This window comes from Macrotis lagotis, chromosome 1, assembly GCF_037893015.1.
Source record: "Macrotis lagotis isolate mMagLag1 chromosome 1, bilby.v1.9.chrom.fasta, whole genome shotgun sequence".
NCBI lineage: Eukaryota > Metazoa > Chordata > Mammalia > Peramelemorphia > Peramelidae > Macrotis > Macrotis lagotis.
Window position 1 is genome coordinate 321641959 of NC_133658.1, and position 16004 is coordinate 321657962.

Below are 16004 nucleotides of genomic sequence, written 5' to 3' on the forward strand. Positions count from 1 at the left end.
GCACAGTGAATAGAGCACTGACCCTGGAGTTAGGAGGATCTGAGTTCAAATACAATCACAGACATTTAATAATAATCTAGCTGTGTGACCTTGAGCAAGTCACTTAACCCCATTGCCTGGCCAAAAAAAATTCATTTGGAAGAACAAAAGGTCAAGAATACCAAGGGAATAAATGAAAAAGGCAAGGGGAAAAAAATAAAAGAAAAGGCAGATCTAAAATTATATTATAAAACAAAAGCCATCAAAAGTATTTGTTACTGGCTAAGAAATAGAGTGCAAGGTCAATGTAATAGATTAGGTTCATAAGACATAGTAGTAAATAACTATACTAATCTCCTGTTTGACAGATCCAAAGACTTTAGCTTATGAGGTAAGAACTCACTATTTGACAAAAACTGCTGGAAAAACTGGAAAATTGTATGGTAGAAATCAGGCACAGATCAACATCACACCTTACCCAAGATAAGACTGAAATGGGTAGATGATTTAAACATAAAGGGTGATACCATATGACAATTATGAGAGCAATGAATAGTTTACCTGTCAAATCTATGGAGAGTTGAAGAATTTATGACTAAAAAGAAATAGGGAACATTATGAGATGCAAAATGAATGCTATTGATTATATTAAATTAAAGGGTTTTGTCCAAACAAAACCAATGCAACAATAAATTTATAGAAATACAAGTCATTTCCCAATTGATAAATGCTCAAAGGATATGAATAAGCAGCTATTGCAGAAATTAAAACTATTCATAGTCATGTAAAAATATTCTATATCACTATTACTAGGGAAATGAAAATAAAAACAAGTCACATCTGTCAGATTGGGTAATATGATAGAAAGGGATAGTGATACATACTGAAAAAGTTGTCTAAAAATTAAACACTCCTTCATTATTGGTGGAGTTGTGACATGATCCAATTAATCTGGAGAGCAATTTGGAACTGTCCCTAAAGGGTTATAAAACTGTGCACATACTTTGATCTAGTGATACTACTACTAGATCTATTTCTCAAAGAGATCCTAAAACAAGGAGAAAATGATGCACATGTACAAAAATACTTATGGCAGCTCTTTGTTTAGTGAAAAAGTATTAGAATTTGAGGGGATGCCCATCAATTGAGAAATGGCTGAACAAGTTGTGATAAGCATGTATTGGGAGACTATCATGTTATAAGAAATGAATAACAGGCATGAACTGATGAAAAGTGAAGTGAACAGAACTAGGGGAACACTGTAGACAGTAACTGTTAAATTCCAGTTAGACTAACTGTTCAGGAAGTGTTAGGTTCCTGCTGGCTAGCCTATCCTTACCCAGGCAAACACTGAAGGGGCAGGACAAGGATGGAAAGTTTTCCAAGTTCTCCAAGTACTCCAAGATCTCCTAGATCTCCATTTATTAAAACAAATACAAGTGCTTAAATATCCTCCTCAGTTCCTGGTCCACTCCTACTCCCATAGCATTCTACAATCAACCAATGAATAATGCTCTGGTTCTAGAGGACACCAGGTGATGAAGCTTTACCGTACTCCCTCACACAACAGTCCCTTTCATGTCCCCCTTTTCTGTTTTTTTTTTGAAGCAAAATTCCTTAATTCAATTACATAATAAATGCATGAATCCACAGATTTATTCCAGAAGGGGGGGGCTTGATTTGTGATATTTCCTTACCATAACTGTGTGATGATAGATGAGACAAAGATTACAAACTTTTTTTGCCAACAAAAAAACCTTTGAAAGCAATCAAATTCAAAACCCAAACTAAAAGGAGTAACATTTAACTCAGATAACTGTAACTTTTTCATATCTGAATCACATACACACACTCAGGAGTTTATACACTAACACAAACACAGAAACAACTCTCTTGTATCACAATTACCAAGCTGAGATTGATACCCTGGCCAGTACCAGATCTCAGAATATAGAAACATTTTCCCACCTCTCCAGGCCAGTAGAGAGATGTAAAAATGTCCTATTGATGATTAAATATACATATATGCACATAACGTACCAATTAAGACCGGTCAACAGAAATATAAGCCATAGGCACAGGCTTTATTCGAAAGACAAAATATAAATTTCCCAATCCCAGAAAAAAAGTCATCTTCCCCCTTTTTCTTAGCTAATAGACCATGAAGCTCCCCAATCAATAGCCTAAAAAAATGTAGTTATTGTCCAACCTCCTCCTCCTCCCCAAACCAGGAAGAAGGCATGGGGGTCCCTTGATTTCTAAAATAAATTTTTTGAGAACTAGGTTTGTTTTTCGAAGTTCTAAAAAGGAATATTTCCTTTCTCCCTACCCCCACCCTCTGCAGAAGTTAGAAGCAGGAGAGAATGAGAGAGAGCATTTGAAATTACTTGAGTTGTTAACAATACAATTTGGAGTTTTTGCATTTTCTGAACAGTAGTCAACATCATTATAAATTGTCCAATAGCATGTAACATTTGTGCTTTCAACACAGGAAATGCAGTTAGTGTGTGCTTCACGGCTTTCTGGTGCTGGAGCAAGAATTGTAGTGTGCTTGGCTGTAGGCTGGAGAGTGAAATTCCTTGTGGCTTCTGAAGTGGAATTTGTTGAAGGCCTCAGAGTCGGCTTCAGGGTCTGTTTCAGGATCTGTGGCAATGAGGAGAAGTCTCTAAAGTTGGTCATAGGTTTAGGAGTTTGGGTTGTACTTAGCCCACATAGCACAATCAAGCAGGCAACAGCAGCCAAAAGAAATGGCCAGCAGGTCCTTTGCATCCCATTCATGGCACTGGTGCTCAGCCTGGGACTTTTGCTGAGGAAGAAGCTCCATCCCCTGTGATGCTGCCTCAGAGACTTCAGTTCCCTCTGACTCCTCAATACTGAATATTTATTTGTTGCTTCTTATGTTTGCTTTCCTTCACATCAATTTGTTCCAACTTAAAATCAGCCCCTGGTAACAATCAATCTGTTACCTTTCTGAAGCATTCTGCTCAGGGATGTCACTTGGCTTCTCTTGCTTGTATCTGCTAGTCCTTATCCCCAGCTCCACTCAGATAGCTCTGCCTTTGCATCTCTGTTCAGGCAAAGTTGAAGGGGCAGGAGACAAGAAAGGAAACATTCTCCAAGTACTTCAAGATCTCCTAGATCTCCATATATTAAACCAAATACAAGTGCTTAAATATCCTCCCAAGTCCCTGGTCCACTCCCACTCCCATAGCACTCTACAATCAAGCAGTAAATAATGCTTTGGTGCTAGAGGACACCAGGTGATGAAGCTTTACAGTACTCCCACACACAAAACAGTCCCTTACAAGTAATAACAACATTGTGTTATGATCAACAATGATAAATATATGTATGTATATATATATATATTTATCCCAAAAATATATTGTAGAATTGCCAATAGTTATTATAGAATCATAGATCTATGACTGAAGGAGACATCAGGGAACATCTAATCCATCTCATTTTACTATTGAGGATATTGAGCTTAGGGATGCTAAGCAATTTACTCAAGGTGTTGCAGATAGGAAGCTTAAAAGGTAGGATTTGAATTCATGATCTGCAACTAAAAAAGTAGCATTCCTTCCACAAAATTGTGTTGATAACTACAAATTAATTCTTTTTATTAGATCTCCACATTAAAATAAATACCCAATTCAGGGTTATATATGCATCATCTTCCTGCTCCCCATACTTGAGACATAGTAAAGGCATTAAACTCATGCACATTTTATCCATAATAATTTACATAAACATACAGCTATTTAGAACAATATGAATATAAATTTTCTCCATTCCCTTATTCCTAAAAGACATTTCTCTCCTACCCCCAGGAAATCTAAAATCAACTATTATTAAGAAAATAAAAGTTTGCAAGACTGTCCTTTGATGATAGTGTTCCTAAATGACCTCTTCACTCTCTTGTTCCTCAAGCTGTAGATGAGTGGGATAAACAAAGAAGTTATCACAGCATAGAAAATAGTTACCAGCTTCCCTTGCTCCTTAAGAGATTTAGAGGTCATATAGGTTATAATTTCTGAGACATAAAAAATAGTGACTGCCATGAGATGAGAGCCACAAGTGAAAACTGCCTTGATTCTCTCTGAGGTTGTTTTCATTCTGATCTCAGTCACTAAATAGAACTGTAAGAGAACAGGATCAGAAATACTGGTGCAAGAAGAATCACTACACCTGTTAAAAAAAAATGACTGTTCATGGGGCCATGCTAAAGAGGTCCTGATTTTGTCTACTTATATATATACTATTTCAATAGTTGTAAATTTCAATATTATATAAAGATCTATGTATGTACAACAATGTAACCAATTTGACAAGTGTCATACTAACCCAAATACTGAATAAACAACAAAATAACTGAAAGAAAATGACTGTTTCTGTTCTGTGCGTATCTGCAAAACCCAGAGACAGGAGGGCTGGGGTCTCATAAAGAAGACAAACTCTTATTATCTCCTCAGTAGGGACTTGTAGTGTGAATGTAGCACCCACTATTGACACCACTGACAGCACCCCAAAAGCCAACTGGATACATGCATTTCTTGTCATAATGAGAGGTTAGTGCATGGGGTCACTGATTGCCAAGTATCAGTCATAGGACATTACAGATAACAGTGCATACCCTGCACATCCAAAAATGAGGAAAAAGAAAATTTGAGCTGCACAGTCCATGAAGGACATTGACTTTCTCCTTATCACCCTATGGACTATGACTTGGGGAATAATGCCGGTAGAGAAACAGAAATAAGTCATGGAAAAGTTTCATAGAAAAAAGTACATGGGAATGTGGAATTTTGAACCAGCCAGAGCCAGAATGATGAGAAATAGGTTTCCAAGTACAGTAATCAAGTAAATGACCAGGAACAATAAGAAGAGTAGAAGTTGTGTCTGAGGGTCATCAGAAAGTCCCAGAAGCAAGAATTCTGTCACTCAGGTCTGTTTGATCTGATTCATTATTTAGTGTGTGTGTGCTTTTTTTCAAAATGAGCCAACAGGTATCTGAAATTTTTAGAGAATCTAATGTTGGAAAGAATATTAGAGGTTATCTAATCCAACCCTCTACTATTTTAACACATACCAAATTATTTTATTACTTTAAGACACTTGTGCATCCTCCCTAAATCTTTTTTTCAAGGCTAAATACTATTCATTCAATCTTCACAAATAGTATATGTTTTCCAAATTCCTCATCATAATGTTTACCCTCCCCTAGATGTGCTCTATTTTCTTACTATTCCTTTCAAACATTAATTTTTCAGATTTCAGAATTCTATAAGGTCAGTAACTGAGTACAGTATCCTAAATGTGGCCTGATCACCACTCTTTCCAATGAGTCTTTTGGTTTCTTTGGTTATTGATGATATTATATCTGCTATAATGGAGACTAAAATTGTATTTAGTTTTTGAGAAGTCACATGACATTTATTTCTTATTGAACTTGGAATCCAGCAAAACCTTTATTTCCATTTCATACGAACAGCTATTATATTAGTCTATTCTGTTCTACAATTAGGCAAGTGACTTTTTCCCCTCATCCAAATTCAGTAGGACTTCAAATCTAGTCTTCACAATTATAATCTTATTTCATCTTTTTGATGCTTACCTATAAAAACTTTGAGATGCTTGTAGGGAAACATTGCTTATTTTCTGATTTCTTGCTTACTGAAAGACAGATTTGAAGGATTATATGGAAAGGGATAGTTTTAATTAACCATATATCAGTGGTGAAACACAATTGGTTTGCATTGGTTCTACAGAACCAATACCTAATTTTATGTTTGAGTTCAGTGAACTAGTTGTTAATTTATATGAATCCTACCACTGCCAGATATATTTACTTCTTTGCACTTTAGCATCTCATTTTTTTCTTTGGAAGAGTTAATGTCCAGGTCATCTGATGCTCTCAAGGTGATTGGAATAAGAATAGTGATATTTCAGAAGGAGAATCACATCACAAAGGACTAAGTCCTAAGTTTGGGCTGTTACAATATTAAGAAAAACTCTCTACTGATACTAGTTTCTATGTATGAAAATAGTAGCTATAAAAGGGTGTCAAACTGTATGAAAGACTTTCTTCTGTGGATACCTGAGGCAACTCTTGTATAAGTTTCCTACAAAGGGAAGGAGATTTATATTTCAGGAATTCTACTGTAGCTCATGGGAAAGTAATCTCAGAAAGGTAAATGCAATGAATATTATTTCTCCAAGTAACTATTCCTTCTTAAAATTGTTAGTTTATTGTCTAATTCGATATGAGAATTTATTTGTCATTTTTAATAGTGCCACATATACAGTTTTTTCCAATACTAAACTGCCTCTGATCCAATTTTTACCCATAATCTTATGGAGGTCCTCAGTTCAAAAGGTTTTATGTCTATTTGCTTCCATTAAAGCCAATGGATCAGAAAACATATCATCATTTACTTTGTGACCCACCATAGTGCTTGCTCCTGATCATCATCATAGTCCAACATTTGAAGGTTCATTATGAATTGAAAAGATTCCACTTAACCTATCACATGGACTAGATCAAATTTTAATTTAGCCATTATGAAATGAAGAGATAGAGCTTGGGTTTTTTTATTTTTATCTTTCTCTATAATTCAGTCATTCCTTCAGAGGACTATTGTATTTCTTGTATTTTTATATCTTTTTTTTGTTTTTCTTCTATATGTACTAGTTTCATTCTCTAGGGCAACCTCTATCCAGATTCTCATATCCCTGAGGTCAACATTGTCCTGTAATGACCCTATGGGTATTTAAGTTTTGTAAGGTCCTATAGAATAACTTTTCAAGGGATGTGTCATAGGAACAATATCTCACTTTAAAGGTAATGAAAACATATTCAGAACTTAATTGCTTCTTTAGAGGATTGAAGTTGAACCAGTGGCATAGCTTCCTAAACTCCTAAATATAAAATCCATTGCACAAGATGTCAGGGCTCCTACATAAGACTTGCCACATTCTTCTTCTAACTGGTATGCAACAATGACAAATGTGAAAGCAGGGTGATTTCATCCAGCCAAATCAATGTACTTGATGGAACTTAAAAGCCTTTTCTAGATACAAATCCATGAAATGATGTTTCTCTTTTGGGAACTTGACAGAGGATGATTTTTAATTTATCATGTCAGTGAATAATTTAGTTTTATCATTTTTTACAAAAATTAGCTGACATTTATTTGGTATCAACTGGTTCTTGATGAAACTATATTGGCTCTTAGTTATCATAAGAACATTTCTAACTGCTCACAAACTATGTTTAGATCTATATTAAAAATTATAGTTAAACTCACACTTATAATTTACAAATTTTAGAATATCCATTTTTGAAAATTAGGATATTTGCTTTTATACAATCAAACACCTTTTCCCATCAAACTGATCACTGAATTTTGTCAAATAGAATTGGTAGAAATGGGAATTAACTAATAGACCTCAATTCTAAATCCACCATTGAAAATGTTAACTTTTCTCTCTCTCTCTCTCTCTCTCTCTCTCTCTCTCTCTCTCTCTCTCTCTCTCGCTCTCTCTCTCCCCTTTTATTTTGGCATTTAGTTCACTGGTCAGTTCTGGAAGATGCCCTTTTGTTGATGGGAGATATGCCCCATAATTAAAATCATCTGAGTACATCTACTGTCTAGGGGAAAGTACTAAAATATTATACTTGGTTGATGAGGGATTTTGAATCAAAAGGACAAAGTCAGCAAGGTATTAAATATGTCCCTTGTTTCAAAGTACTTGACACATTTGAGATCAAACTTCTCCTGTTTCAGACACCCTTCTTCTTTCCCTCATTTGTATCTTAACTCTTGCTTTCTTTCCTCTCAAATAATTTCCTTTTAAGTAAGAGGAAATATTTTGAGAAGAATACAAATTTAATGGCTATGATGAGAAATGGTCTCTTGACAAAAATATGTTTTCGAGGTTATTGTACTCATTAGGAGAGATCTGTTGGCATATTTCTTTCCTTTGTGATTCTCATGTGGTTGTTAAACCCAAATTTTAGAGTAGTTAATTCATACTATATCTATAGGGTTGTCTGGGCCTGGGTTTTTTGTCCTGATCAACTAGGGGAAGAGGTAGAGCACTGGTCTCAGCTGAGTTTCTTATACTCATTTCACCAGACCCTAATGTTCTGTCAAGTACTCTGAGTACTCTACATTGAAAGTTTTTCCCTGTGATTGAATTTTTTATCTCCTATCTTCTCCTTTACATGGCCAAGCAGATCATTATTTGCCACTTCTTATGAAACTGGAAGATTTAGGTAGAGTCTCTGTCATAGGAAATCCATATACCTTGAGTCTTGAATTTGAGAACTTTTGAAGATTCTTACGGCAGGAACATGTGGAGCCACTTTAGAGTAGGGATGAGAACTCTAAATATTAAAGTACTCCAGTATTAATTGTGTGGGATTGTTTTCTTATTATTCTGTGGGATTCTCTGTTCTTTATATGTGACACACACACACACACACACACACACACACACACATATATATATATATATATACTTTCTTCTGAAGTTTTGGAACAAGGAAAGTTTGTAGAAAACAAGCAACTATCTTTCAATTGCAACTCCCACTCATATGGTGCTTTCAATATTGCAAAGCATTTTACATATTTCATTTCAGCTCTACAACAGCTTAGTCATTAGGTATCACTATTCTCATATTATGTGTGAGAACAGTGAGGAACAAAGAGGCTAAGGGACTATTTAATGGTCACATGGCTTGTCATATTTGGGATTTGAACACAGATCCTCCCAACTCCAAGGTCAGTTCCTTTATACACTGAGTCAACTAGTATTTATTAATCTACAATATTATGCATTTTTTCCTCTTGCTCGTGACTCCTACTCAACTCAACCTCCTTTATAATCAAGTTTTTCAAAATTTGGGAATGAAGGGAAAAGGCATTTTAAATGATTCAAGTGAGTAAAGGTTTCACCTTTCTGTTCCAAAGGCTACTCAAATGGCAGTCTGTGGTCCATGATAACTGGACACAATAGAAGATCACATCATTGCATAGTGATCATATGCCTAGGTAAGCAAGAGACGGCACTCAGTAACCTCAAATAAGAATATGCAATCCATATGAGTTGCTCAACTTAGAAAAGAGATTCATGTCCTTTACCTGAACAGTTCCTGGTATTATTGTCATTAATAATCAAGTTGAACTTCTTTTCTAAGAATAATTATTCTTGAGGAAAAAGAAGGTGGAGCTGGACAAAGCAGAGTCAGCTCTAGTGTCTAGTAGTGTACAAGATTATGAGAATGCTGCCCACAAAGGTAACAAAATAAATGGTCAGAAGTAGGAGGAACAATAGCTTCTTTACTCAAGGACAAATTCACTACTGGTCTACTCTTTCATACCATTCTCTTAGTCAGTTTGCAGAGTGTTCAAATCTCAGAGAGGATTGTTCTTTGGTCCAAGGGAAAAGGGAATTTATCATCCACTGTTTCCAATTCTATCATTTTCTCCAGACAGTGTTTCCTTAGGAATCTTCTCTTCTGATATTCTTTCCCTTACTTTCTTCAAGTGTCTGAAAAATCCAAACAGTTGCATATTCCAAAAGAACACACTTCATAGAATGAATAAAAACTGAATTTTAGACTATTTCTAAAGTTTTAAGTCCTTCACAGCCTGATTTCTGTCTTCCTGCAGAAGAGCATCAGAGAAATTGACTTTTGGTAATTTTTTTCCATTGTCCTCTCTCCCTATTTGTCTGATAATTTTTTTGGTAGCTATGTGAATTGGAAAAGAATCATTTGTGGAGAGTTGCTTGACTCTTTGAATGAGAATTGAGCCATGCTGCTGTGTGGAGAACTATCTTGGCTTATTTATTTCACAACATCCACAACCTGAGGTAAAGAGACTTATAGTTTTAAATAAATTTATTTTCTCTAGACTTATTCCTTCTACTGCTTTAAGCAAATATGATTTATCATTCATCATTGGTAAGGGACAGTTGGATGGTGCAGTGAAAGAGACAGAAAGACTCACAGTTCACATCTGTCCTACAATACTAACTAACTGTGTGACCTTGGGCAAATCACTTAAATCTACCTCACTTTCCTCATCTGTAAAATGAGCTAGATAAGGAAACAACAACCACTCCAGTATCTTTGCCAAGGAAACTTCAATTGGGGTCATGAAGAGTTAGACATACCCAAACAACACCAGCAACAATAGTAAATGGTGTTCTTTGCTTGACTAATGAAAGAACTACTCAAACTTATTTTAGCTTCAGCCTCATTTTCATATATATTTGTTAAGAAATCTTGTTTTGATGTTTTGGCCATTGTTATCCTATCAGTGTGAAATATTGTTATGGATGGTTAGTCTGTAATGTTTGCATCGATTTTATTCTTTTAGTACAGCTATTGTCTTTCCAAATTAAAAATAATATTTGCCATAATTTGATAAAAATAAGCCACATGCCACTATACCTAGAAATTATGACATTAGAAGTATAATTTTCTCTGCTTCTTTTATTTTAACATGAGGGGTATGTATTAATAATAAACATAAACAAAAAATACAGTGATAAACATAGTGCTTGAAATGCTATCGAGTTATAACTACTTCACTATAATTTGTGGTGCATTGAGCAATAGTGTGAAGAAATGAGTTTCCTGTATGTTATTCACCTAAACTTCTCAATTCTGTCATTGTAGTAAGAAAGCAGTCATAGACAATATGAAAATGAATGAACTAAATAGTTGAGCACATCTATGTCCCAATGTAATTTTATATATGGACACAATATTTTAATGATATAATTTTTACATCATGAAATATTATTCCTTTGATTTAAAAAAATGCAAAAGCCATTCTTAGCTCATTTAAAAACAGGTGGTGGACCAGATTTGGGCTGTGGACCATAGTTTACCCAACACTGATCTAGTCTAGCCCTGCTCATTTTATAGATGAAGAAACTAAGGACCAGAGTGCTTAAATGACTTACCTGTAATAAGTGAGGCATGGACAGAGGCAATATTTGACCTCAGGTTCTCTGTATCTCACTGTCATTTTTGAAAGAGCAATTTTTTCTGAACAATGATCAAACCAAGTAGCAGAGAAAAAAAAAGTGAATTCAAGGAGAATAGATAGCATTTTCCAGAAGTTTTGTTTTTCAGGGAAGGAAATATATAGGACAATAAATTGAGAAAATAAGAACATCTGCATAGTTTTTGCCTTTTGCTTTGTGATATTTAAAATGTTTGAGAGACATAGTTGCTGAGCAATAAGTCATTTTTATTAATAAAAGGAATGATCATTTAGCCTTCTCCCTCTTCGATCAAAGACAACTCATGGCAGTAGGCTAACAGTTTGTATGCCCTTGGTAGAGTGAGTGTTCCTGAGACTGGCTATCAACTCTGATTGGTTAACAATTAATATAAATAAGGAATAATACAATGAGAGGTGGAATCATTTTAATGAAAAGATGAAAGATTTAACTTTATGATATTTATTTCTAAATTGCTCAGGGTTTTGAAAAGAGGGAAAAACCTTCTATCAAGATTGTGAGGGGGCGGCTAGGTGGTGCAGTGGATAAAGCACTGGCCTGGAGTCAGGAGTACCTGGGTTCAAATCCGGTCTTAGACATTTGATAATTACCTAGCTGTGTGGCCTTGGGCAAGCCACCTAACCCCATTTGCCTTGCAAAAAAAAGATTATGAGTAAGAAATCTTCACACAAAAATTGTGACAGAGAATGCAGCTCCAGACAAAGGAGAAGTTCTTAAAAAATAGATTCCAATGTTTCTGATGAGGAAGAAATAAGGAAATCTGCATAAAGAGACTGGGAGGGAGGATTCATAGGTTAATCATTGACTTAATTAAATTTATAAAAGAAAGGCAAAGGAAAACAGGAAGGTCATGGCCCTTTGCAAAGTTAGAATAATAAATTCCAAGTATCAGAAATAATTGAAGCAAGTGAGTAAATGTTAAAGACAATAAAGGATTCTTTTTTAAAAGCTACTTTTTAATCAAGAAATTCAAAGTCCTGTGCATGGGAAAAATGAAAAATAATGATGTCGATGAGGTAGAGCAGCTCTATTATGTCCCAGGGACAGTGACTTTTAAGATTTGCAAAGCGAAGACATAAAAGGTTAATAGGGAATCATAACTGAAGATAAATGAATAGAACACCTGGTATGAAAAAATCAGGAAGTTTTACTGACAGATCAATATGAACCTACCGGGCGAAATGTTAACAAAGATCAAGAGATATTTAGCCTGAAGAAAACAATTTAGAGAGGAAAAGATAGTTATTTATAAGTAATTTAAAGTTCAGTGAAGAGCATAAGGAGAATGATAGTCAGAAAGACCAATTCAAATCCAATTTAAGGCACTTTCTAATCCTGTTGAGTAGTTTAGGGCAAATCATTTAACCTTTGTACCTCAGGTTTTCAACTGCCAAATTGGGACAATTAGCGCATCTATCTCACAGAATTGTTATTTTGGAGTAGGATCCCTATCACTGGTGATGTTCAAGTATTGATTGATAACTACTGTCAACCCCTAGGGAATTCTGGGCCCTTATCCTCTGATCTGCAGTTTCTAACCTCCTTTGTTTCCTGACTGAGATAATTTCAAGACTGCATTTTGTTCATTTCATTATTTATCAACATTCCCTTCCTATAATTCAGTTGTTTTGGTGATCCCACAGGTAACCCTGGTGTAGGGCTAGGCAGCAGAGGCAGATTGCTGTCTGGCCGCTTAAACTGATCTTGTGGTTTTATTGGTTATTCCAACTACCCACATCCCCAGTCTCTCTGAGTGTATAGAGTATAGAACTCCTGTTGTAACTCTCCTCCCTCCCTGGGCAGTCCTGTCTGAAAAGACAGTGCAGTACTCTGAAATGTAATTCTTTGACTCTAAATAAAATGCCTAATTATTATTTACTCACGTAGTTGTCTGAGATTTTATATATTTGACACTTTTAATAAAAATTTAGAGTCCCATCTTTTTCAGGCAGAGAATGAATGAGATTACCTCAGATGTTTTCCAGTTCAAAAATTTTATGATTCAACTATTTAGGTATATGACATATTTTCTAAGTATTTTCATTATCTAAATTCCTTTCCTTCCTCTACACACACACACACACACACACACACACACACACACACACACACACACACACACACCTTAACTTGGAAATGTTTAACTTGGAAATGTTAAAAAATATTGTTTAAGATAAAGAACAGAGTATTCCAGAAAGGATCTGACTACTATAAAAGTTCCACTGTATTTGAGTACAATGTAATTTAAGTGTATATAATGTGGAAATTACTTATAAATAACTATCTTTCCTTCCTAAATTTTCTTCTCTGAACTAAATGGTAGGTCATCTAAGATCAAGTTAACTTTTTTTCTTCAACCCCTCTACAGTTTTCCAAATTTCTGACTTTCTTATTTCAAAACTCCTTCTATTTTACCTAATTCAATTCGAATCAAAAATTAAGTGAAGATTTTCAGGGACCAATATGATGCTACATCTTTAGTATTCATTTTGATCCCCCCATGGTAGAAAAGCTTCTCAGTTCTCCAAAATGATTGATGCATCTGCTCACACTTCTCTTCAAGATTGAAGACATAATTCAGATATATATAGTATACAAAAACTGTATGTACGTATATTTGAAAGCAATGCAAATTTTTCTCAGTGTTCTCTATCTCCAGTGAAAAGGAAAAGGCCATTCCTTCCAAAGTATGGGATACATGGTAAGCTTTTAAGGTGGAGGATCCTGACAAACAATGAATGGGATATCATAATCTTCCCGGTGCTCCCTTGATAACTGCATTTCTGAGTGCCCTCTTCACATCTTTGTTCTTCAAACTGTAGATGAGTGGGTTAAGCATAGGGGTTATCACTGCATAGAAAACAGACACTAGCTTCCCCTGCTCCTTAGCAGTCCTGGGTGTCATGTAGGAAATTATGGCTGATCCATAAAAAATGATAACCACAAGAAGGTGAGAGCCACAGGTAGAGAATGCCTTGAGTCTCCCTGAGGTTGTCTTCATCCTTACAACAGTCACTATGATACAACTATAGGAAACTAAGATCAGAGACACAGGTGCAAGAAGAATCACCACACCCATAAGGAAAATGGCCATCTGTGAGCTATGGGTGTCTGCAGATGCCAGCTCCAGGAGAACTGGGGGCTCACAAAAGAAATGAGGAATCTTGTTTTCTCCCTGATATGGAGGTTGTAGTGTGAATGTTGTATCCACCATAGACACTAATATGCCACTGACCCAACACCCCAAGGCAAGCTGGATACATACCTTCCATGTCATGATGAGAGGATAGTGCATAGGGTCACAGATAGCTATGTACCTGTCATATGACATCACAGCTAACAATGCACATTCTGTACATCCAAAAAGGAGGAGGAAAAGAAGCTGAGCTGCACAGCCCATAAAAGAAATTAGCTTTCTCTTGGAAATCATATGTACTAGTGCTTGAGGAACAATGGTGGTAGAGAAACAGAGGTCAGCTGTAGACAAGTTACACAAAAAAAAGTACATGGGTGTGTGAAGTTGTGAGTCTGACAGAACCAGGGAGATCAGGAGCAGGTTTCCAAGCACTGTAATCAAGTAGACCACTAGGAATAATACAAAGAGGAGTACCTGGAACTGAGGGTCATTGGTAAGTCCAAGAAGGAGGAATTCTGTTACCCAGGTCTTGTTAGTTTGGTTCATATTCTTTCTTTCTTCTTTAGGAAGTAGTCAGCATCTTCTTAATGTGGGAATGTAACCTATAGGATTATAGAATTGATGTCAGAAGAAACTTCAAGACTACATCAACCTTCAACTTCTTCTAGCCTTCAGCTATCAATAGCTTCCCTTAATTAAGCAATTCCTGAGAAGTAGTGCACCACTTCATGAGTAAGTAATTCCTGTGCTAGACAGTTTGAAATACTGATATGAAATCTTTCATTCTTTAATTTATACCCATTGATCTTGGTTATTTTGGTTAGAATGATGCCAGCTAATCACAACCTTTCAAACAAGGTTTCTTCCTACTTTTTCAGTTTTTTATCCAACCCAGTCTTAGACACTAATTAGGAATTCTCCTCCCCAGTATCTCCTGGAACTGCCATGATACTAAGTCAATCCTGGAAGCCCCTGAAGTATGCATGTATGTATGATCCTGGTTAACCTTGCTGTGCCTCAGTTTCCTCATCTATAAAATGTGGATAATAATAATGTCTACCTCCTAGGGTTGTTGCAAAGATAAAATGAAATATTTTAAAAAATATTTGTTTAAAAGTACTATGTAGGGCAGCTAGGTGCCACAGAGGATTGAGCACCAGCCCTGGTATGAGGAGGATCTGAGTACAATTCTGGCCTCAGATACTTAATAATTACCTAGCTGTGTGACCTTGGGCAAGTCTCTTAACCCTGTTGCATTGCAAAAACAAAACAATAATAAAAGTACTATGTTAGCTACTTTATTGCTACTAGTACCAGTATTAGTCCTAGTACTACTGCATCTTACTCCCTTCACATATTCTATGATCCAATGACAGTGACTTTATTCCTTTTCCTTGCATAGAACACTCTATCTTGTAAATTTGTGCCTTTTCATATATTGTTTCCAATGCCTTCCATGCTCTCTCTGCTTGTCTCCACTTCCTGCCTTCCTTGGCTTCCTTTAAGAATGAATTCAAATATGAGCTTTTGCAAAAATCCTTCCCCACTCCAACCTTACTCCATTTCTAGTCCCTATTTATTGGCATTGAATTCATACATGACACTCATATATACATATAATAATGTGTATGTATATAGTTTGCCTCTTGTCTTTCCTTTTAGATTATGAATTCCCATAAGAGTTGAGGTTCTTGAGGTTCAAAGATAATTATTTAGCTGAAACCTCTTTGATCACTCTGTATTCCTTTCTCTTTACTGTTATTAAATTCTTAACCAATGTGGTAGTTTCCAAATGAAATCTCTCTTTTCCTCATATCTGAAAAACAAATCAATCACCTGCATC

The 16004-nt window shown here is 35.7% G+C and overlaps 1 protein-coding gene and 1 pseudogene across 1 annotated transcript; both read right to left on the minus strand.

Annotated features, from left to right (window-relative positions):
• Positions 1-3833: 3833 nt before the first annotated feature.
• On the minus strand, positions 3834-4947 carry LOC141496172 (olfactory receptor 2D2-like; annotated as a pseudogene).
• Positions 4948-13771: 8824 nt separating this feature from the next.
• On the minus strand, positions 13772-14707 carry LOC141496235 (olfactory receptor 2D2-like). The gene has a single exon (XM_074198580.1). It carries the CDS (start codon positions 14705-14707, stop codon positions 13772-13774), a length of 936 nt encoding a protein of 311 aa, XP_074054681.1.
• Positions 14708-16004: the final 1297 nt, after the last annotated feature.